At 43.8% G+C, this 23,383-nt stretch overlaps 1 protein-coding gene across 3 annotated transcripts in view; it reads right to left on the bottom strand.

The window, feature by feature from the left end:
- The window catches only part of RIPK1 (receptor interacting serine/threonine kinase 1), a 92,726-nt gene that overhangs the window by 45,264 nt on the left and 24,079 nt on the right, over positions 1–23,383 (bottom strand). For all 3 annotated transcript variants that reach the window (XM_073550130.1, XM_073550131.1, XM_073550129.1), the window contains 2 exons: positions 18,665–18,741; positions 6,677–6,764 (listed from right to left, as the gene is read on the bottom strand). In XM_073550130.1, coding sequence (XP_073406231.1) covers positions 6,677–6,764; positions 18,665–18,741 — 165 coding nt within the window. The remainder of the gene's footprint in view (positions 1–6,676; positions 6,765–18,664; positions 18,742–23,383) is intronic.

Consider the following 23,383-nt stretch of genomic DNA (forward strand, 5'->3'; position numbering starts at 1 on the left):
AGTGCCTTCTGGCTCGAGAAGCGCCTGTCCAGCCGTTCCCTGTGTCGTTGCACTATGTCCTCAAACTCTGGGTGAATGCAAAATATTCTATGGGGGCGCTTGACTCGCTTCAATGACATCTTGTGACCTGAGGCCAAGGTGGAATCATCCTCAATCACCAGAGTCTGGTTGACGGCTTCAATGAGGCTGTCAACTGTTTCCCGACACCCAGACGTATCTAGGTCAAGGGGTTCGTCCAAGTCGTAGTCTGAGCCTCGCTCGTTATCGACTGCTGCTGAAGGAGAGCGAGAAGCAGAAGTCACGGATGCCGAGGCACCGGATGGACCGGGAGACGCCGTGTGGGTTTGTTTCCCCCGCGTTTGCCTGGAGTGAGAGCAGCCCCTGCAGGCCGGAGGCTCCGGTGAGGTAGAGGACCCCTCTAAGACAGGCGAGCCACTATCTCTGCCCTTATCTGGGGCACGAAGGGACTCGATTGCTCTCGTGACGCTATAGATTGTGACAGTGATAGTGCCCATTCCGGGGGACTTGGTACACTGGGCTCGGTCGCAGGGGAGGGCTCCTGGGTGCGTTTGGACTCGCAGGCTTCGCATAATCGCTTGGTCTGTGCCTGCGGAAAGGCGGACCGATAGGCGATACATGCAGCGTATAGAAACGTGTGCGTCTTAGCTTTCCGGACATGCTGTATCTGCCAGGCATCAGCGCTGTAGACCGCTGGGGAAGAGCACTCTTCGTATTCACCTAGCGTGGCCTCTCGGGGGGGTTTGGGGGCAGCACTTACCCCAGTCCTGTGTCCCCTGCGTTCTGGAAGTGCAGAGCGGTGCTCCGGTTCAAACAGGTACGTGCCACAACTGTGGGCAGGCCGCCGGCAGAAAAAAGGAGTCCTGGGGCCTGGGGGCAGTACTTCTGCCTGCAGCCTAGCGTCGGCCCAAAGCCGGGGGCTAAATCTCTTCGGCGCCCGCCCCGCCGGACGTGACCCGATGGAGGGCAGGACTTCCGCCCGCGGCCTAGCGACGGCTGAAGCCGCGGGCTGGATTTTCAGCATCCAACCGGGGGGGGGGTTTACACGCCGGCCCACGGAGACCAAGGCCGGGAAAAAGGTGACCCGCCGCCGGACGCCAGAAAGCACTTATTCTGTAGCGGATGCTGCCGCTCTGACCCCCAAAAAAAGGCTAAGGGCTCCAGCCCTGTGGAACGCCGCTGCAGGAGCCCTCCTAGGCCACCCTCCACCGTGATGCTTCAGCTCCAGCTCAGGTAGAGGGGGGCCACATAAAGGACGGTGCAGGCACCCTAGCTCCTGTCTTACCCTTCAAGGGGTGAGGAGAGGGACCGTCCGCCGCCTTGCCGCACCGCAGTCTAGCATTGGTGGAGCAGTGGGAGCCGCACGGACTACACTTGTGCCTCTGTACAGCCTAGGGTTTCAATGCCTTAGGGTGGTCAGGGCTAAGTCTGGCATCATGTCCCACGTCGCGGAAGAGGATACGTGGAGGCGACACTCGCACAAGCTCGCCCGTTGTTGGTTTGGGGAGATCCGACCCTTTCAATAGGGTCCGTCCCCCGTCTCATCTTCATAGAGGAAAAAAAAAAGAAAGTCTGGAAACAGAAATACGTGTGCCTCCAACAGACACTAAGCAAGAAACTGGTTTCCGTCCACAATCGGGGCGAGGGTGTATACGGCGGAGGAGCGAACCTATTTTTTTCACTTAGTGTCAGCCTCCAGGGGGTGGTAGCATACACCCACAGTACCTGTGTCCCCCAATGAGGCGAAGGAGAAACCTAAATTTTTCCATAGACATGTTTTTTGCAGGATGAGTTGACGTTTTTTACCAGGGCTGTGGAGTCGGTAAGCCAAACCTGCGACTCCGACTCCTCAATTTCCCTTACACCGACTCCGACTCCGACTCCACGACTCCCACATATATTGCTTATATTTAAGTGAAAAATTTATTGTAGTACAATGTGAACCTCAGACATTTAATCATTTTTATGATCCAATAATCAAGATATTTAGATAGAACAGAATATATATTGGTGTACTACCCGGTTTTCATTCTTTTTGGTACAGATACGATATGGATAGACAGATATGGATAAATGGATATATAGATAGAGCAGATTTCTAATCTGCTTTTGCTATTGAAAACATTATCTATGAGCTTAAAAACCTTTCAGCTAAGTGCACACGTAACGGAACTCTCGCGGAAATTACCGCGAGAGTTTCGGAATTCCAGTCCGCGGGAAAATCGCATTTTAAATTCCCGCGATTTTCCCGCGGAAAAACTAGCATTTTGCAAGCGGAATTAGCTTGCAGAATGCTAGCGTTTTCCAAGCGATCTGGAGCATCGCTTGGAGAACTGATTGACAGGTTGGTCACACTCGTCAAACACAGTGTTTGACAGTGTGACCAACTTTTTACTACTGAGGCCGCCTATGCAGCATCAGTAGTAAAAGATAGGATGTAAAAAAAAATAAAAAATAGTGTTATTCTTACCCTCCGACGTCCCGCGCATCCGTTCCCAGTAATCCTTTGCGAAAATGCCCGCGATGACGTCAGTTCTCGCGGGATCGCGACGTCTCGCGGTAATTCGCGATGACGTCGCGCGAATGACCGCGAGACTTCGCGATCCCGCGAGAACGGACGTCATCGCGAGCATTTTCGCAAAGGACTACTGGGAACGGATGCGTGGAGAGAAGCGGGAAGGCTGCGCGGGACGCCGGAGGGTGAGAATAACAATATTTTTTATTTTTAAATTCTTTTTTTTACAGGAATATGGTACCCAAAGCCCGGAGGACAGTCTCCTCTCCTCTGGACCGTGGGTACCATCCGCAAATGTTCTGCTTACTTTTCGCATGGTGTGCACAGCCACATGCGGAAAATAAGCGGAACAATGCATTCCTATGGGTGCGGGATCGCCGCGATTCCGCAAATTAATGAGCATGCTGCGGTTTTTACCGCGAAGCGATTCCGCCGCGGTAAAAACCGCAGCATTAGCACAGCATTGCGGAATCCCATAGGAATGCATGGGATGCTTATTTTTCGCGTTTTCGCGGCAAAATCGCGCGGTTAAAACCGCCGCGGAAACGCGAAAAAAACGCTACGTGTGAACTCAGCCTTCAGGTGATGCAGTTTTTTAAAAAGATCATCAGCTTTTGCAGCTGAAAAACGTATCCTCAAAAAACACAGGAAAAACGCTGTGTGTGAATGTAGCCTTAGATCAGGAATATAACAGCCATTTATAGGACATTTCATAACTTTCCCAAACTCCTATGAAAAAATATTCAGCACATCCTGCATTGAATTACTGTACCCAATTTATTATATATTTTAGGAGTCGGAGTCGGTCCATTTTATACCGACTCCAACTCCGACTCCACCAAAATGAGCACCGACTCCACGACTCCGACTCCACAGCCCTGTTTTTTACTGGTACTAGTTGGGGGTATTTAACATTATATAATCACTTTTTATTTACATTTTTTTGGAGACAGAACAAAAAACAGAAATTCAGGAATTGTCTTTATTTTTTACGCTGTTTACTGTGCTGTAAAGCTGACCAGATGACTTAATTCTGGAGGTCAGAAGGATTATAGCAAGGCCAGGGTTATGTAGCATTATATACACTGCTCAAAAAAAATAAAGGGAACACTTAAACAACAGAATATAACTCCAAGTAAATCAAACTTCTGTGAAATCAAACTGTCCACTTAGGAAGCAACACTGCTTGACAATCAATTTCACACGCTGTTATGCAAATGGAATAGACAACAGATGGAAATTATTGGCAATTATCAAGACACACTCAATAAAAAGGAGTGGTTCTGCAGGTGGGGACCACAGACCACATCTCAGTACCAATGCTTTCTGGCTGTTTTTTTGGTCACTTTTGAATGCTGGTTGTGCTTTCACACTCGTGGCAGCATGAGACGGACTCTACAACCCCCACAAGGGGCTCAGGTAGTGCAGCTCATCCAGGATGGAACATCAATGCGAGCTGTGACAAGGTTTGCTGTGTCTGTCAGCGTAGTGTCCGGAGGCAGGAGGCGCTACCAGGAGACAGGCCAGTACACCAGGAGACGTGGAGGGGGCCGTATGAGGGCAATAATCCAGCAGCAGGAACGCTACCTCTGCCTTTGTGCAAGGAGGAACAGGAGGAGCACTGCCAGAGCCCTGCAAAATGACCTCCAGCAGGCCACAAATGTGCATGTGTCTGCACAAACGGTTAGAAACCAACTCCATGAGGATGGTCTGAGTTCCGATGTCCACAGATGGGGTTGTGCTCACAGCCCAACACCATGCAGGATGCTTGGCATTTGCCACAGAACACCAGGATTGGCAAATTCGCCACTGGCGCCCTGTGCTCTTCACAGATGAAAGCAGGTTCACATTGAGCATGTGACAGAGTCTGGAGATGCCATGGAGAGAGATCTGCTGCCTGCAACAACCTTCAGCATGACCGGTTTGGTAGTGGGTCATTAATGGTGTAGGGTGGCATTTCTTTGGAGGGCCGCACAGCCTTCCATGTACTCACCAGAGGTAGCCTGACTGCCATTAGGTACCGAGATGAGATCCTCAGATCCCTTTTGAGACCATATGGTGGTGCGGTTGGCCCTGGGTTCCTCCTAATGCAGGACAATGCCCAGACCTCATGTGGCTGGAGTGTGTCAGCAGTTCCTGCAAGATGAAGGCATTGAAGCTATGGACTTGCCCGCCCATTCCCCAGACCTGAATCCGATTGAGCACATCTGGGACATCATGTCTCGCTCCATCCACCAACGTCATGTTGCACTACAGACTGTCCAGGAGTTGGCTGACGCTTTAGTCCAGGTCTTGGACGAGATCCCTCATGACAACATCCACCGACTCATAAGGAGCATGCCCAGGTGTAGTAGGGAGGTCATGCAGGCACACGGAGGCCATACACACTACTGAGAATCATCTCCTTGTCTTGAGGCATTTCCACTGAAGTTGCATCAGCCTGTAATTTGATTTTCCACCTTGATTTTGCGTATCCTTCCAAATCCAGACCTCCATAGGATATTAATTTTGATTTATATTGATCATTTTTATGTTTTCTTGTTCTCAACACATGCCACTATGTAACCTATAAAGATTTGCAGCTGCGATATTTCATTCAGTGATATCTACGATGTGGTATCTTAGTGTTCCCTTTATTTTTTTGAGCAGTGTATTTTGCTACTTTTACAGGCATGCATTTGTTTGTGCATCCTCATGTTCTGAGAGCTATAACTATCTTTCTACTGGAAACTGGGCATGAGATCTTCTTTTGCAGGATGTATCAAAGTTTTAGTTGGTACAATTTGGACAGTAACTTTTTTTCTATTTCTTTTTTTTCGGAGTGGCAGAGTGAACAAAAAACGGCAGTTTATGAATAGTTTTTATTTTGTTTCATGGCACTCCATGTGTGGTAAAAGTGTTATGACAACTCTTTCCTTCGGGTCAGTGCAATAACTCTAATATTACATTTAGCAAATAATTAGTTTTTGCATCGCCATATTCTGATAGCTAGAACTTTGTATTTTTTGCCGACAGACCCTTTATGAGGACTAGTTTTTCATGAAATGAGTTGACATTTTTAATGATTCCGTTTTTTTTTTTATACAAGGACTTTCTGATCAATGTTTATTTAATTTCTTATGTGTTAGTATAATGTAATGGGTGTATTTTTCTGTGTTTTATTTATATAGAAAATTCACATTATGGGTTAAATAATAAGACAGTTTTAAAGTTGGGTTCAAAATGTGGCGATACTAATTATCTATACTTGTTTGCTTTTGTTTTTATATAAAAACAGCACTTTTGGTGTAGAAATATTTTTCCATCACATCGCACAGATGATGTTGTACCAACCTCGAGAAACCAAATGCCGAGCTGGGGCGTTGGAAGTTAAGATTGGCACGCCTCCCTTCTAGCGGCCATTGACCTGGACGCTGTACCAGATACCCGCAAACTGACTCGCTCATCTCTAGTGTCTACTAGTGATGCACGAACGTGTTGGGATAAGGTGCTATCCGAGCATGCTTAGGTATTAGCCGAGTTGTTTTCGGCGTGCTTGAATAATATGTTTGAGTACCTGCGCTTGACAAACGGGCAATCCATGCATGTGTTGCGGATGTTTAACAGCCGTGAGACATGCAGCTGTGGGGACCTGAACTTATTATTAAAGCACACCAAAGAGAGTTAGTACACGAGCATCCTCAAAGAATACCTTATCCGAGCACGTTCGCTTATCACTAGTGTCTACCTATAGTATACAACTGTCACGCTCCGGATGAACCTTGTTAACCTGCTTTTATCGTGACACCGTACATGATTGGCAGATGTCATGGAGGGGTTTCTCAAATATCTATAAAATGATGATGAATATGTTTGATGAATTGAGGCTTGTGTCTAAACTGTGGATTGTCTTGATGTCTTTTTAGGCCACGTTTACAGAGCAGCTTTTGATAAAAATTATTTATGAAAGTATAAAGTGGATACAACAAAAGAACAAAGGGTAAGTTTCTCCCATGTACGTTTTCTGTTTCTAGTATCCATTCCTGGTTTAGGATTAAAAAAATAAAAGAATTAAAAACAGCATCAAACTGCTGTGTATAAATTTAGCCTCATAAAACAGTTCTCTCATACTACGGCAGTTATATAATTAGGGTTATTGCTTACCTCTTGGGATGCTTGGTGGCTCTGCATCACAATCTAACTGTAAAGATGCCATCCTTTGAATTAGGGCATTTGGTTTAGGGTAGGATTTCTAGAATTTGGAAATAGAGTTTAGAAAATTAACAAAATTGTTCCTTATTTCACAGTCAGTACCTCCTTCAGAAGAATAAACTGATTGTTGGCAGATAGCACACTATATACAGCACTCCTATCATTTAAGTACTCTAAGGTAACGGAAACCTGTCAAGTTTGAGAACGCTATTAACTTGCAGATATACACTTAACCTGCTGGTAAATAGCATTAAACGAGTTGTCTCATAAACAAAGAACATTTTAATACCACATCTCTCTCGCGGCTGGTTCTTTCTGTGCAGTAAAGCATTTGCTGCCTGATTTTAAACAACGTTTTACCTCACAGAAAGAATCAGCTGTGATTCCCTGCTGTAATGCCTGTATACAGTTTTCCTTCCTCCCCTGCCCAGGAGCTGTGGTATGATCAGACCATGTTCCTGTACACAGTCAGACACAACCATTAGGCTATGCGCATACGTTGCGGATTTACATGTGGAATTTTCTGCGCGGATTCTTCCGCTCTTGGCAGAAAACGCAAGTAAAAATCCACATGGATTTGATGCGTTTTTCATACAGATTTTCATTCGGATTTGTATGCGTTTTTGTAAGCTAAATAAAGATCTATTATTTAACAAAAAAAAAAAACTTGTGATGTAATTTCTTTGTCCAACTTCTTCTTTTACATACTCCACTGAAGATCATAATGTCATTACATACCACGTTCATATATGTTTACACACACAAAACAAATATAAGTGAATACCTATAGATATATCTATCTATCAATCAATATATCAATAGATAGAGAAAATCTGCATTAGGGTCACACTTGCGAGAAACTCGCACAAGTCTCGCACCTCAGTACCCGGCACTGTTGCCGGCACTCAGACTGGAGCGTGCAGCTACATATAAATACATGCAGCTGCGCACTCTGGTCCCGAGTGCCGGCGGCAGTGCCAGGTATTGAAGTGCGAGACTCATGTGAGTGTCTCACAAGTGTGACCCCGGCCTTAAATGCAATATCTGTCTAATTTTTTTTTTTTACAATAAGGGAAAAAAATTGCGTGGGCTCCCGCGCAATTTTCAAAACCAGAGAGGGAAAGCCAGCGATTGGGGGCAGATGTTTATAGCCTGGGAAGGGGTAATACCCATGGATCTTCCTATGCTATTACTATCAGCTCACAGCTGTATAATTAGCCTATACTGGCCATTAAAATAGGGGAGCCCTCCCAAAAAACGATGTGGGGTCCCCCCTATAATTTATAGCCAGAAAAGGCTATGTAGACAGCTGCGGGCTGATATTAATAGCCAAGGAAGGGGCCATGGATATTGCCCCCCCGGCTACAAACATCAGCTCACAGCCGACCCAGAAGATGAACCAATTCCGGTAGTTAGCCTCTCTCTTCTCACTACCCTTTAGCGGTGGCATATGGGGTAAATAGTTGTGGGGTTGATGTCACCTTTGTATTGTAAGGTGACGTCAAACCGGCTTAGTAATGGAGAGGCGTCATTGAGATACCTATCCACTACTAATCCTACAGTTGTTAAGGGGTTAATTAAAGACACAGCCAGAATAAAGCATTATAAAATACTACACAGTTTCCCCCCTTTATTGTACTCCTAATTCCTGTAAAAAAAATAAAATAACAAACCAACACAAATACTCCCTCTTCCGATGCAATCCATTTAATAATGAGTATCCCATGACAATCTTCCGTGTAGAGCGGTCACATCAGGAGATGTGACCACTCTACAGGGCCTCCAGTGACACACAGACAGGAGATAATGGCTCTTGCAGTGTTATCACTGATGATTCACTGGAGCTCATGCTCTCACTTTACGGCACTTCTGCGCGAGAATTTTCCCACGCAGTGGAGCCGCAAGTGACAGGACGAACTCCAGTGACCTCGAGGAGGCGGAGTGATCCACTGCGGGAGGATACCTTCTGTCACTGTATCACCGGAGGCCCCTGTAGAGTGGTCACATCTCCCAATGTGACAGCTCTACATGGGCGATCGTCCTGGGACAATCGCTATTAAATGGATTACGACGGAACAGGCAGTATACTGTTGGTTTATTTTTTTTTTTTTTTGCAGGCGATCAAGGGCGTCAGGGATTAGCAGTATGGTGAGTATGTGTACGGAGTGTTTTTTTTTTTTTTACTATTCAACACAGTATTCGGAAATTGGGACTACTCCTGTCCCATCAGACGATGCCTGCCTACACACAGACACGCACACACACACACACACATATACACACAGACATGCACACAGTCTCCACCCACACTCTTCCTCTTCCCGATCTGCAGCGGTTCTCGCACGCAGCTCCGCAGCAAAACCACATATCTTTTTAAACCTGCGGGTTTGCTGCAGATTTGACTGACTCAATGGAAGTCAATGGGTGCAGAAATGCTTCAGAACCGCAAAAAGAATTGACATGCTGCGGAAAATAAAACGCTGCAAATCCGAGCGTATTTTTCCACAGCATGTGCACACCAATTCTGAATTTCCCATTGACTAACATTGGTTGTGCACTACACTGTGTATTTGATGTCGAAAAAACGCAGCAGCTCTGCATAAAAATCCGCAACGTGTGCACATACCCTTACACAGTACACAACCGGGGCACATTTATAAAAAAAATTTCTAACAGTTGTGGAACTTATTTTTATTCCAAGATCTATTAATTAAAATGTACTTTGCACGTGGGAAAACCCATTTAATAAGATACCCAGGCCCTGTACTAGTTAATTTTCTCGAGTGACATGCTTTATTTCTTCCAGGAACGGCCAGGTTTTAGTCATGGAGATCTGCCCAGAGCAGCTTCAGTCACCGCTCAGAGAACTGTGAGGAGGTGGCTGTAAGCATACTTCAGTACTTTGACTGACAGATGGCTCTGCAGTGCATCAGTACAGAGTCGGCTGTCAGTCAGTGCCAAGGTATGCTTACAGGTACCACTCTCAGTGCGGTGAGCGTTGACTGTACTGAAATTGCTCTGGGACATCAGCATGACTGAAAGCCAGTGGCTCCCGTAAGGCAGAAAGTTCAGTTCCTCCCAGGTGCTGTGCCACGCTTCAGTACAGCAGCTGGGCACCTTCACAACACTATTAACCTGCAATTAACCCTGTACCTGCAGGTCAGTAGTGTTACAGGACCAGACAGGTTCCCTTCAATTCATCTATAAGATAGTTCAGTAAGTAACTATGGAGTGCATAATAAAGCTGTACAGTCATTTAGCTGTGGTTTACATCCATCACTTCCATTCTTTCTCAATCTTGGAGTAGAATTGAATATATTTATTCATACTAATGAGAATAGAATTTTATGGGTGCTACTGTGCCCTCAAACACTTTGAATATTAAGCCCCAAGATCTCAAATCAAAACACTAATACAAATTGTCCCTTCTTTATTTGGTCTCAGGACTTTGAGGACATAATTTAGTGTGCTCTCATCCTGTACCAAGATCATCATCCTAATACTTTCATTAATAGGCAAAGCAGCTATTCAACACTTTAAATTCTTACCGCCATCCCCCAGCACCTCCTCCCTCTCCTCTCTGCTGAAGACTTTGCCTCATTCTTCAAGCAAAACATTGATAACATTATTATTTATTTATATAGCGCCACTAATTCCAAGGTGCTGTACATGAGAAGGCATTACACACAAAGTTATAGATATCGTTTACAGTAAACAAATTTACAATGACAGAGGGGAGAGGACATCAGATCAAGGTTTGGCCTACAGTCCCCACAGCCCCTCCTTATAACAACTCGGCCCTCCTCCTCCAAAACCAGCTTCTCTGCCATTATGGAAGATGAACTTTAACATCTCACCACCTGTGCACTTTACCCAATCCTGTCCCACCTCATCCCAAAGCTCACCACAGTCTTCATCCCAACACTTACCCATCTCTTCAACAACTGATGTCTTCCCCTCTTACTTAAAACATGCCTCAATCACACCCATCTTCAAAATGCCCTCCCTTGACCATCCTCTGTGTCTAACTATCATCCTATATCACTTCTCCCCTATGCCTCAAAACTACTGAAACAAAACATCCATCTTGAACTATCCTCCCACCTCTCCTTCTGCTCACTCTTTGATCGCTTACAATCTAGCTTCCGACTGCATCATTCTACGGAAACTGCCCTGACTAAAGTCAAATTACTTATTAACTGCCAAATCCAAGAGACATTACTCTGTCCTACTACTCCTGGACCTGTCCTCTTCCTTTGACACAGTGGACCATTCCTTCTTACTACATATTCTCTCATCTCTTGGCATCACAGCCTTGACCCTATCCTGGATTTCTTCATACCTAAGAGACCGGACATTCAGCGTCTCCCACTCACACACTACCTTCTCATCTTGCCACCTATCTGTCAGTGTACTCCAATCCAAAGTTCAGTTCTAGGTCCCCCTGCTCTTCTCCATCTACACCTTCGGCCTGGGACAACGCAGAGTCCCACGGCTTTCATTATCATCTCTATGCTGATGACTCACAGATATACCTCTCTGGACCCAATATCACCTCCTTACTAACCAGAATCCCACAATGTCTGTCCACTATTTTATCCTTCTTTTCTGCTAGATTTACAGTGCCTTGCGAAAGTATTCGGCCCCCCTGGAACTTTTCAACCATTTCCCACATATCATGCTTCTAACATAAAGATACCAAATGTAAATTTTTAGTGAAGAATCAACAACAAGTGGGACACAATTGTGAAGTTGAACAAAATTTATTGGTAATTTTTTTGTGGAAATTCAAAAACTGAAAAGTGGGGCGTGCAATATTATTCGGCCCCTTTACTTTCAGTGCAGCAAACTCACTCCAGAAGTTCATTGTGGATCTCTGAATGATCCAATGTTGTCCTAAATGACTAATGATGATAAATATAATCCACCTGTGTGTAATCAAGTCTCTGTATAAATTCACCTGCTCTGTGATATGCGATAGTCTCGGGGTTCTGTTGAAGCACAGAGAGCATCATGAAGACCAAGGAACACAACAGGCAGGTCCGTGATACTATTATGGAGAAGTTAAAAGCCGGATTTGGATACAATATGATTTCCAAAACTTTAAACATCCCAAGGAGCACTGTGCAAGCGAACATATTGAAATGGAAGGAGTATCATACCACTGCAAATCTACCAAGACCTGGCCGTCCCTCTAAACTTTCATCTCAAACAAGGAGAGGACTGATCAGAGATGCCGCCAAGAGGCCCATGATCACTCTGGATGAACTGCAGAAATCTACAGCTGAGGTGGGACAGTCTGTCCATAGGACAACAATCAGTCGTACACTGCACAAATCTGGCCTTTATGGAAGAGAGGCAAGAAGAAAGCCATTTCTCAAAGATATCCATAAAAATTGTTGTTTAAAGTTTGCAACAAGCCACCTGGGAGACACACCAAACATGTGGAAGAAGGCGCTCTGGTCAGATGAAAACAAAATCGAACTTTTTGGCAACAATGCCAAACGATATGTTTGGCGTAAAGTCTACACAGCTCATCAACCTGAAACACCATCCCCACTGTCAAACATGGTGGTGACAGCATCATGGTTTGGGCCTGCTTTTCTTCAGCAGGGTCAGGGAAGATGGTTAAAATTGATGGGAAGATGGACGGAGCCAAATACAGGACCATTCCTGAAGAAAACCTGTTGGAGTCTGCAAAAGACCTGAGACTGGGATGGATATTTGTCTTTCAACAAGACAATGATCCCAAACATAAAGCAAAATCTACAATGGAATGGTACACAAATAAACGTATCCAGGTGTTAGAATGGCCAAGTCAAAGTCCAGACCTGAATCCAATCGAGAATCTGAGGAAAGAGCTGAAAACTGCATCTCCATCAAACCTGACTGAGCTCGAGCTGTTTGCCAAGGAAGAATGAGCAAGAATTTCAGTCTCTCAATGTACAAAACTGATAGAGACATACCCCAAGCGACTTGCAGCTGTAATCGCAGCAAAAGGTGGAGCAACAAAGTATTACGTTAAAGGGGCCGAATAATATTGCACGCCCCACTTTTCAGTTTTTGAATTTCCACAAAAAGTTTAAATAACCAATAAATTTCATTCAACTTCACAATTGTGTCCAACTTGTTGTTGATTCTTCACCAAAAATTTACATTTGGTATCTTTATGATTGAAGCATGATATGTGGGAAAAGGTTCAAAAATTACAGGGGGCCGAAACCTTTTGCAAGGCACTGTATAAAACTTAACATAGCTAAAACAGAATTCATCATCTTTCCCCCTTCTCACTCAACCCCCCCACCCATCAGACCTTTCCAACAAAGTCAATGGCTGCCCACTCTCCCCAGTCCCGCTAAGCTTGCTGCCTCGGGGTAACCCTGGACTCTGATTCTCTCCTTTAAACCACATATCCAAGCCCTTTCCACTTCCTGCCAACTCCAACTCAAAAATATTTCCCGGATCCGCACATTCCTTAATCAATCAAGAATCCGCAAAAACACTAGAGCATGCCTTCATCATCTCACGGCTCGACTACTGCAACCTCCTGCTTTTTAGGCTCCCCACTAACACTCTGGCACCCTTACAATCTATCCTTAACTCTGTTGCCCAACTAACCCACTTGCTCCCCCCCTATTCTCCGACCTCTCCCCTCTGTCAATCCCATCACTGATGCCCCATTGCCCAGAAACTCCAGCTCACTCTAACCATGACATACAAAGCCATCCACAACCTATCTCCTCCATACATGTGTGATTTATCTCCCGGTAATTACCTGCATTCAACCTCCGATCCTCAAAAGATCTTGTTCTCTACTCCCCTCTTATCTCCTCTTCCCACAATTGCATACAAGATTTTTCCCATGCATCCCCCCTGCTCTGGAACTCACTACCCCAACATATCAGACTCTCACCTATCGTAGAAACCTTCAAAAGGGACCTGAAGACCAACCTCTTCCGACAAGCCTGCAACCTGCAGTAACCCACGTTCCGAAAAATTGACTTTTAATTAAATAATTAAAAACTTGACACAATCCCAACTTTTAGGGTGTAGAGAATTTTTTTTTTTTTTAATAATCAAGATACCAGGGGCAGCTATATTCGCCCTGTTAGACCCTAATAGATCCCTTCCTGCCTGCGGAGGTTGGCACCCTAATTGTTGACGATGTGACGCCCCCGCTCAACGTCGGTAGCCCTAAAACACCCTATTGATCCCTGCTGAACAGAGAAGGATACACAGAAAATACACAAACATACATATACACTCGAAAAACCCCTAGTGGAGAGACTGAATAATGTCTCTTAAGAAGGTGCAACAGTGCTGAGAACTTATCTCGTAGTACAAAAATGAGCACTCGACCCACAAAAATATATATAGCAATAGGGTAGACTTATCTCGGAGTAAAAAGAGCTTCTGCTGCAAACAATGACAGACCATAAGAGGGATTTTTTTAACCACAAAAAAGCTCAAAAAAATGTCTACACATAGAACATGAGACGAGAATGGATGAAACAATAGTCTCATAAACAGCCATTAGTATTGCATAATCATTGCACTCAAAATGGACAGTAAAGAATATTGCACAATTATTGCACTCAAAATAATCCACCAGGTGGATAGAACAACAATGGCTTGAAAGTGCTGATTAATAAGTCCTGCTGGGTGTAATAATTCATACAGCGACACAAAAATGCAACGTAAGCCCCCAATATACTCTGGGGTATCACAATGTCTCAATGCAAAAAATATGCATGTTTCAAAACGGTCTGTCAGCATACACAAGGTTAATACTTATCAGCCATTAGTGGATAGGAAGCCCAACCCGACGCGTTTCCCCCTCCATGATGCTGAGGGTTCATCAGGGGCAGAGAAGATGGGGTCTCCTTCCCCCAGCCGAAAGATCAGTGCAATGTGCGGCATATTCTCTGTGTCTCGGACGCTTAAATTTGCCGCGTCCAGTTTGCAACGTCATTTCCGGTCACATGTAATAGAGGTGTGTTAGTGGAACGCACCTTGTGACCGATGCGTCAGAAAAGGGGCGGGTCGCATGAAATAAGCATCATGCATTCACAGGCTAGCAGCATCACTCCCAGATGAATGTGGTGGAGATGTGACGTCAGTCATGCCGCAGCTCGCGCTCCAAAGGTGTCACAGGAAAATGGGGGAAAAAACAAGATGACAACAAATAAAAATCCCTCTTAATGACCACAAAAACTGTGACATAACCGAACAGATAAACTGCAACGCAATAGCAAACAGTATATTAGCCTATATTGCTGTAGCAAAATCTAGAGCTAGGAGAAACTGCTCTGATTGGGGTGACTTTGAGACAGTCACGTGACCTACGGGAGAGGTTTAGGGAAAGGGGTTAGCCTATGAATGTAATTGAATCGGCCTATAGGCTGGCAAAACAAACGGGGAGGTCATCTCTGTTGGTCCCTAAAGAAAGGAAGGACTCTGATAACTTGACAAGACTGATTGGCACTTTTGATGACCAATCAGGGAAGGTCATGGAGATTCTGAAGAAACACTGGGCAATACTCAGGACAGATAGTGATATTTGTAAGATGATCTCACCGAGACCTTCAGTGACCTATAGGAAGGGTAAATTGATCAGGGACAAAGTGGTCAAAAGTCATCTTAAACCCTTAAAGAAGGAAGGAACATGGTTACAAAACAGGAATGTTGGAATATTCAGATGTGGTCATTGTAGTTTTTGCAAATTTGTCAGCCCATCAAAAAAATTCACTAGTGCCCATACAAAAAGTACTTACGGTACATGAATTTTTTTGCGAACTGCAAAACAGTGGGGGTTGTATACTTGTGCACTTGTTCTTGCCCCCTGGACTATGTGGGTAAAACCAAACGTGAGCTGCGTGTCCGTATTGGCGAACATCTGGGAGATATTAGACATGACAGGGACACCCCGCTTGCCCGCCACGTTAACATGGTCCATGGGGGAGATGAGAAGCAGATCACATTCCGTGTTGAGAAGATTCAGCCCGCAGTAAGGCAGGGAGATTGGGACAGGAAAATCCTACAACGAGAAACACGTTGGATTTTCTGGCTCGAATCGCAGAGCCCTAATGGCCTTAATGAACAGTTAAATTTTATGAGTTATTTTTAAAATGTGGTACTTGACAGATCCAGCATACTTGATTTTGGCTCACTTGGTGAGCGTTGACAATTTTGTCCTTTACGGTTATGTATGATATTGAGTTATTTCTATACTTGGATACATAGATGTGTCTCTTTTTAGGGGTTAATTTGTATTTTTGGTCTACTATTTATAGTTAAGATTTTGCTACAGCAATATAGGCTAATATACTGTTTGCTATTGCGCTCCAGTTTATCTGTTCTTTTATGTCACAGTTTTTGTGGTCATTAAGAGGGATTTTTATTTGTAGTCATCTTGTTTTTTCACTCATTTTCCTGTGACACCTTTGGAGCGCAATCTGCGGCGTGACTGATGTCACATCTCCACCACATTCATCTGGGAGTGACACCGCTAGCCTGTGAATGCCACCTCTATTACATATGACCGGAAGTGACGTCGCAAACTGGACGCGGTAAATTTGAGCATCCGAGACACAGAGAACACGCCGCACATTGCACTGATCTTTCGGCTGGGGGAAGGAGACCCCATCTTCTCTGCCCCTGATGAACCCTCAGCATCATGGAGGGGGAAACGCGTCGGGTTGGGCTTCCTATCCACTAATGGCTGATAAGTATTAACCTTGTGTATGCTGACAGACCGTTTTGAAACATGCATATTTTTTGCATTGAGACATTGTGATACCCCAGAGTATATGGGGTGCTTATGTTGCATTTTTGTGTCGCTGTATGGATTATTACACCCAGCAGGACTTATTAATCAGCACTTTCAAGTCATTGTTGTTCTATCCACCTGGTGGATTATTTTGAGTGCAGTAATTGTGCAATATTCTTTACTGTCCATTTTTGAGTGCAATGATTATGCAATACTAATTGCTGTTTATGAGACTATTGTTTCATCCATTCTCGTCTCATGTTCTATGTGTAGACGTTTTTTTGAGCTTTTTTGGGGAAAAAAATCCCCCTTATGGTCTGTCATTGTTTGCAGCAGAAGCTCTTTTTACTCCTAGATAAGATATATAAGCTGCATCATTTAAGCTCTTTTTACTCCGAGATAAGTCTACCCTATTGCTATATATATTTTTGTGGGTCGAGTGCTCATTTTTGTACTACGAGAAGTTCTCAGCACTGTTGCACCTTCTTAAGAGACATTATTCAGTCTCTCCACTCTGGGTTTTTCGGGTGTATATGTATGTTTGTGTTTTTTCTGTGTATCCTTCTCTGTTCAGCAGGGATCAATAGGGTGTTTTAGGGCTACCGACGTTGCGCGGGGGCGCCACATCGTCAACAACTAGGGTGCCAACCACCGCAGTCAGGAAGGGATCTATTAGGGTCTAACAGGGCGAGTATAGCTGCCCCTGGTATCTTGATTATTATAAAAAAAAATTTCTGTGTGAAGTATTGCTCTTCACCCCATAAGTTGGGATTGTCTCAAGTTTTTAATTATTTAATTAAAAGTTAATTTTTAGGGTCATTACGACTGTTTTATCCTGGTTTTTTGCTCTTGATGTCTCTAGATCCTATATTGTTTCTGAGGTTTTTTGGTTTAGTAACCCACGTTCCACCATACCGCTCAATGACAAGCTCTCCCTTCACCAACTGCATTCCTCACCCATCCCTTGTAGACTAAGACCTCACGGGAAAGGGTCCTCTCTCCTCCTCCTGTACTAGTTAGTGACTAGTTTTGTTCAAAGTATTGTACTTGTCTTTTATTATGTATACCCCTTTTCACATTTAAAACACGATACATTATTTTGCTTAGTGTACCTTATTACCAATGATTTTAATGATTTAATAAAAGTTAAGTGTTATTTACTCTACAATCTGTGATCTTTAGCCCCACAATACACATTAGATGTCTGCCAACCATCTCGCCTGGCTCTGTTCTGTTCTCTATGTGACAGATGCCGCCAGACATGCCTGATGGTGACTTATCTCCAGGAGGATAAAAGGTTCTGGACTCCAAAATCAGAATCTTTAACTCCTCTAACAATCAAATTCCTTGTGCCCCCGTACACATTTGATTAAAGGCTGAACCCTTTAATCTAACGTGTATGGGCAGGCTGTACAGGGTGGGCTGTTTGGACCACAGCATTATTTAACAAACACAGTTTCTGACTATTTTAATTTAAAGAAGGGTGATAATACATTACAATCACAGGCCTTTCTTTCTCTTTATGTTCACCCTATACTCTTATGTGCAACTCTACATTAAATATTGCTGCTCTGTTTATTTGTTGCAAAAAACTCAAGTTATTTTCTTTTTCCTGTCGTATGCTTACGATGTCAGCTAGACTGTTAAGAAAATCCTTAAGAAATGCCAAAAGCACATGACTCAATAAAATACTGAATTTTAGCACAGTGAAAAAAAAGAATGTTTTTGAACGTGTATTAAGACTCTTTCATACAACATAATTATTATACCTTATCAGAGGGAAACAGGGATATAATATAAGCAAACCAGCACGCTCCTGGGCCTCTCCAATGTGTACAAGTGCAGAAAAACTGAAAATTTTAAAGGGACATTGTGCTTCTCAAACAAGCACTGTCAATTAAGTTAAAGGGCCTTGACTGATATGCAAATTGAGGGCGCAATAGTTTAGAAAGCCTAAAGGACTCATCAAGGCTGCAAAGTGCCCTCATTTGCATATTAAATAAAAATAGATTTTTCTGCAAATATAACATTATAATGTATACGCCTGGTATGATTTTTTGTTTTTTTATAGGGGCTACATACCAAATATGAATCTTAAAGCCGTTTCATTTGCACTTTGGGTTGTCAAGTTCCCTATAAACAGATCAATTTCTATCTGGAAAATGTCTTACCTGAATTGTTGCTACATCTTTTGTTACATTCTTTTCATAGCTTTCACAGTATATGGGTCTGAATGTCTCTTTGCATTCTAAGAAAACAAACAAAATGTTAACATTTATGCTACATTCGTTAAAATGCAGATCCTTCGTATTATGAAGGCTAACAACGCCAAACGAACCACATCAGTTGACAATGAGGACCATGAAGTTATGAAGAGAAAAAAAAAAAAAAGACACTGCCTGCAGAAGATTTTTACCAGAAGACGGAAGTAAATCTGAACAAAACCTTACAGAAGCAAAATACCGTATGTAAAAAAAAAAAAATCCATAACTACAAAACATCATCGCTGTGTTTACACTATTTACTTATTTAATGAATACAACAATAGAACAAGGAAAGCAATAAACACCAACAGAAAAATATCGGAATAAAATTACATAACTAAATGCGGGGGAATTCTGGAATAAGTTGTGTCCAAAAAAACTGACTTTAAAGATCTGCACCATATTGATGGGGTATTTTAGGAATGTTTGCATCTTGTCGGATAAGATGGCATGACCTTGCTGTAAATGCTTATGGATAATAGAAAAGGGGCCTGGTCAAGCACAATGCCTCAAAATTGGGGCGTACATTTCTGGCACTACCTAATCTAACTAAAATGTGTCGTAGACGAGACAGACCTAAAATAAGAACGGTCCTACAATACGCCAAATTTATCAAACAGCATGAACTGCGATCTGGTGTATTTTAAAGTTATTTAGTCTAAGTTTTCACTATATAAGAATTACCGTAAACCGTATTAATAAATCTCCGCCATTGTGTTTCTTTTTATCATATACACAAACATAGAAAATTAGTCAAAAAAGCACAGCAACAAGTAGAGGTCAGATACAGTGGCAGGCAGGACATAATAATGGCAGAGGTGAAATCTTATGACATTTGCAGGAAAATTCCTGGTGAAATCCAGGAGCTTGCTATAGCGGGAGGAACAGTAGTTGGGCCAGACATTAAAGGAGTGTTAAGCCCCCGTCTCACAAAGCGAGATCGCTGTTGCGTCACCGATTTTGTGACGCAACAGCGATCTCGCTACGTGTGACACGTAGCGGCGATCGGGCCACTGCTGCGATGTCGATGATCGTGCTCGAATGTCCTGGCCATTTTTTGAACGCTGGTGTCCCGCTAACCAGCATGCATCACTGTGTTTGACAGGGACAACGACGAACGACCACAATACTACAGGTCTGAGAGACAGGGTCCCAACGACCGTCATATCGTTCCATATCGTTGCTGCGTCGCTGTTGAGATCTGACTGTTTGACATCTCACCAGCGACCTTGTAGCGACGCACCAGCAATCCCTACCAGGTCGCATCGTTGTCGGGATCGCTGGTGCGTCGCCAAGTGTGATGGTACCCTTAAGCTGTGTGCACACGCTGCGGATTCCGCTGCGTTTCCGCAGCGGTTTTGGCCGCTGCGGACACGCAGCAGTTTTAGCTGCGGTGTACAGTACCATTCATTTGAATGGGAAAAAAAAAAACGCTGTGCCGACGCTGCGGAAAAAACCACGCGGATTTGCTGCGGTTTTGAATCCGCAGAAAGAATTGCATGTCAATTCTTTCTGCGGAAACCGCTGCGGGTTCCTATCTCCACCATTGTGGAGATAGTGAATCCGCAGGACCAAACCGCAGGCAAAACCGCAGATAATCCGCAGGTCTTTGGACCTGCGGATTATCTGCGGTTTTTGCAAAATCCGTGCGGATTAATCCGCAGCGGATTCCGCAGCGTGTGCACGTACCCTTAGAGTTAGGTGACTTTTTCCTAAAGATATTGATGCTGATGACACACTATACACTGCGTTCCAAATTATTATGCAAATTGGATTTAAGTGTCATAAAGATGTAATTTTTTGTTTTTCAAATAAACTCATAGATGGTATTGTGTATCAGGGCTCTTTGGATCACTGAAATCAATCTCAAACGCCTGTGATAATTAGTTTACCAGGTGAGCCCAATTAAAGGAAAACTACTTAAGAATGATGTTCCACATTGTTAAGCAGGTCACAGGTTTCAAGGAATTTAGGTAAGAAAAAGGATCTCTCTGGTGCTGAAAAGCATCAAATAGTGCAATGCCTTGGTCAAGACATGAAAACATTAGATATTTCCCAAAAACTTAAATGTGATCATCGTACTGTTAAGAGATTTGTGGCTGATTCTGAGCACAGACATGTTTGTGCTGATAAAGGCAGAATGAGGAAGGTTTCTGCCAGGCAAGTTCATCGGATTAAGAGAGCAGCTGCTAAAAAGCCATTACAAACCAGCAAACAGAAATTTAAAGCTGCTGGTGCCTCTGGAGTCCCTCGAACCTCAAGGTCTAGGATCCTTCAAAGGCTGCAGTGGTGCATAAACCTACTATTTGGCCACCCCTAAACAGTGTTCACAAGCAGAAACTGTTGCAGTGGGCCCAGACACACATGAAGACTAATTTTCAAGCAGTCTTGTTTACTGATGAGTGTCGAGCAACCCTGAATGGGTCCAGATGGCTGGAGTAGTGGATGGTTGGTGGATGGCCACCATGTCCCAACAAGGCTGCGATGTCAGCAAGGAGGTGGAGGAGTCATGTTTTGGGCCGGAATCATGGGGAAACAGCTGGTAGGGCTCTTTAAGGTTCCTGAAGGTGTGAAAATGACCTCTGCAAAGTATATTGAGTTTCTGACTGACAGCTGTCTTCCATGGTATAAAAAGCAGAAATGTGCCTTCAGGAGCAAAATCATCTTCATGCATGACAATGCACCATCTCATGCTGCAAAGAATACCTCTGAGTCATTGGCTGCTATGGGCATAAAAGGAGATAAACTCATGGTGTGGCCACCATCTTCCCCTGACCTCAACCCTATAGAGAACCTTTGGAGTATCATCAAGCAAAAGATCTATGAGGCTGGGAGGCAGTTCACATTAAAACAGCAGCTCTGGGAGGCTATTCTGACATCCTGCAAAGAAATACAAGCAGAAATTCTCCAAAAACTCACAAGTTTAACGGATGCAAGAATTGTGAAGGTGACATCAAAGAAGGGTTCCTATGTTAACATGTAACTGGGCCTGTTAGGATGTTTTGGAGTTAAATAGCTTTTTTGTTCAGTGAATCTGACCTCCTAATGCTGCAAATTCCACAAATGAACATTTTCAGTTCTTTAAAACATATTGTTTAGAAATTCTACTGTGCCTAATAATTTGGAACAGTGCAATTTGAGCTTTTATTCATTTTGGAGATTATACTGTTATCATTGGGAGGTTTCTTCAATAAAATTCGATGTATACTCTAACGAGTGATGACTTTTATTAGACTGACTGTCATTTGTACCGACTATTTAGGAAAAGCAGAGAAAAACATCATTTGCATAATAATTTGGAACACAGTGTAGAAGGGATCCCCGACCTGTGACTCGGGAGCCATTATTGGCTCCTGGAACCATGATGTGTTGCTCACATCTCTACGCCATCTTCATGCATTAGTTACAGATTTAGCAAATTGCTATGAAGGTCTCCAGAAGGTGACTTTGCTGAATAGGCCAGCACAGAAGAGCAGATCTGAATGCATGTACTGGCGGTGGAAGGGAGGTGGTGAGACAAACATGGTAGACTGTAGATAAGGTGACACTGCCAGCTAAAGGGGTGCTTGAAGCTGGATGTGATAGCGTGGTGGGAGTGCTTGATGCAAGAATACCGAATGGGGGTACGGTGGGAACCCCTGGATACAAGTATGCTGCCTGTAAGCGAGCGAGGCACAAGATCTTGGTGGGATTTCTGTGCGGAAGCTTTGTCTGTGATTATACCGGTAACTGTGTGTGGGGGGAGAGGTCTGGGTGTTATTACTGTGTGGGTGGGACTGGATGTCACTATTCTGGGGGATGTGGATGTGGCTCACGACCATCTTCGAGAACTGACTGCGGTCCTTAGTATTTGAAAGAAAGGAATAGTATTAGAGGAAACAGTGGAATGCTATCGCTGTAGGATGATATTCAATGGATAAAAAAAAGATACTAGTGTGCAACATAGCAAATACTCAGGTATGGAAAAAAAAAAAACTACTGCATTTGCATGACTTGAACATAAACGGATTTTATGGTGAGTTGAAAAGATCATTATTTTCTAACTCATGTCATTGTGGACACTGTAGTGCAGCGGTAGCACACTTATGCAGTAATTAGGTAGTGACCCAGCAAAGTTCAAAGCAAAACCTCTCTTTAACTCAGCAAAACACTGCACACAAAATCCTCCGGATCGCAGTGAAGTACATATCCTCTGGATTACAGTCACTAGACACGCCAGTCCACTTCTGACTTGTTGCCGTGGGCGACTGCACCGCCGTGTTAATGTGCTACTCTCAGCTTTACACAGTCCACAATATCCTTCAGTTTACAGTCATTAAACATGTCATTCCTCCTCTTGAGACCAGTTTGGGTGACTGCACCACCTTGTTAATGTTCTACTCACAGCCTTACACAGTACATGATATCCGCCGGATCGCAAGCAGGAACCATATCCTCCAGTTTAGAAAAATGCAGCACACTCCAAAAACCGTATAATAAAAAACCTGAGTCCTTTATTGAAGCAAGACATGCATGGACAAGGTTTATGAGGGCAAGGTACGTGCAGGCATGCAGTAAAGAAACAGGACCTGTTTCTTTACTGCATGCCTGCACGTACCTTGCTCTCATAATTTTTTTTTTATTATA

The sequence above is a fragment of the Dendrobates tinctorius genome, unplaced genomic scaffold (assembly GCF_039654945.1).
Source record: "Dendrobates tinctorius isolate UK_male_01 unplaced genomic scaffold, ASM3965494v1 ptg000163l, whole genome shotgun sequence".
Taxonomy (NCBI): Eukaryota; Metazoa; Chordata; class Amphibia; order Anura; family Dendrobatidae; genus Dendrobates; species Dendrobates tinctorius.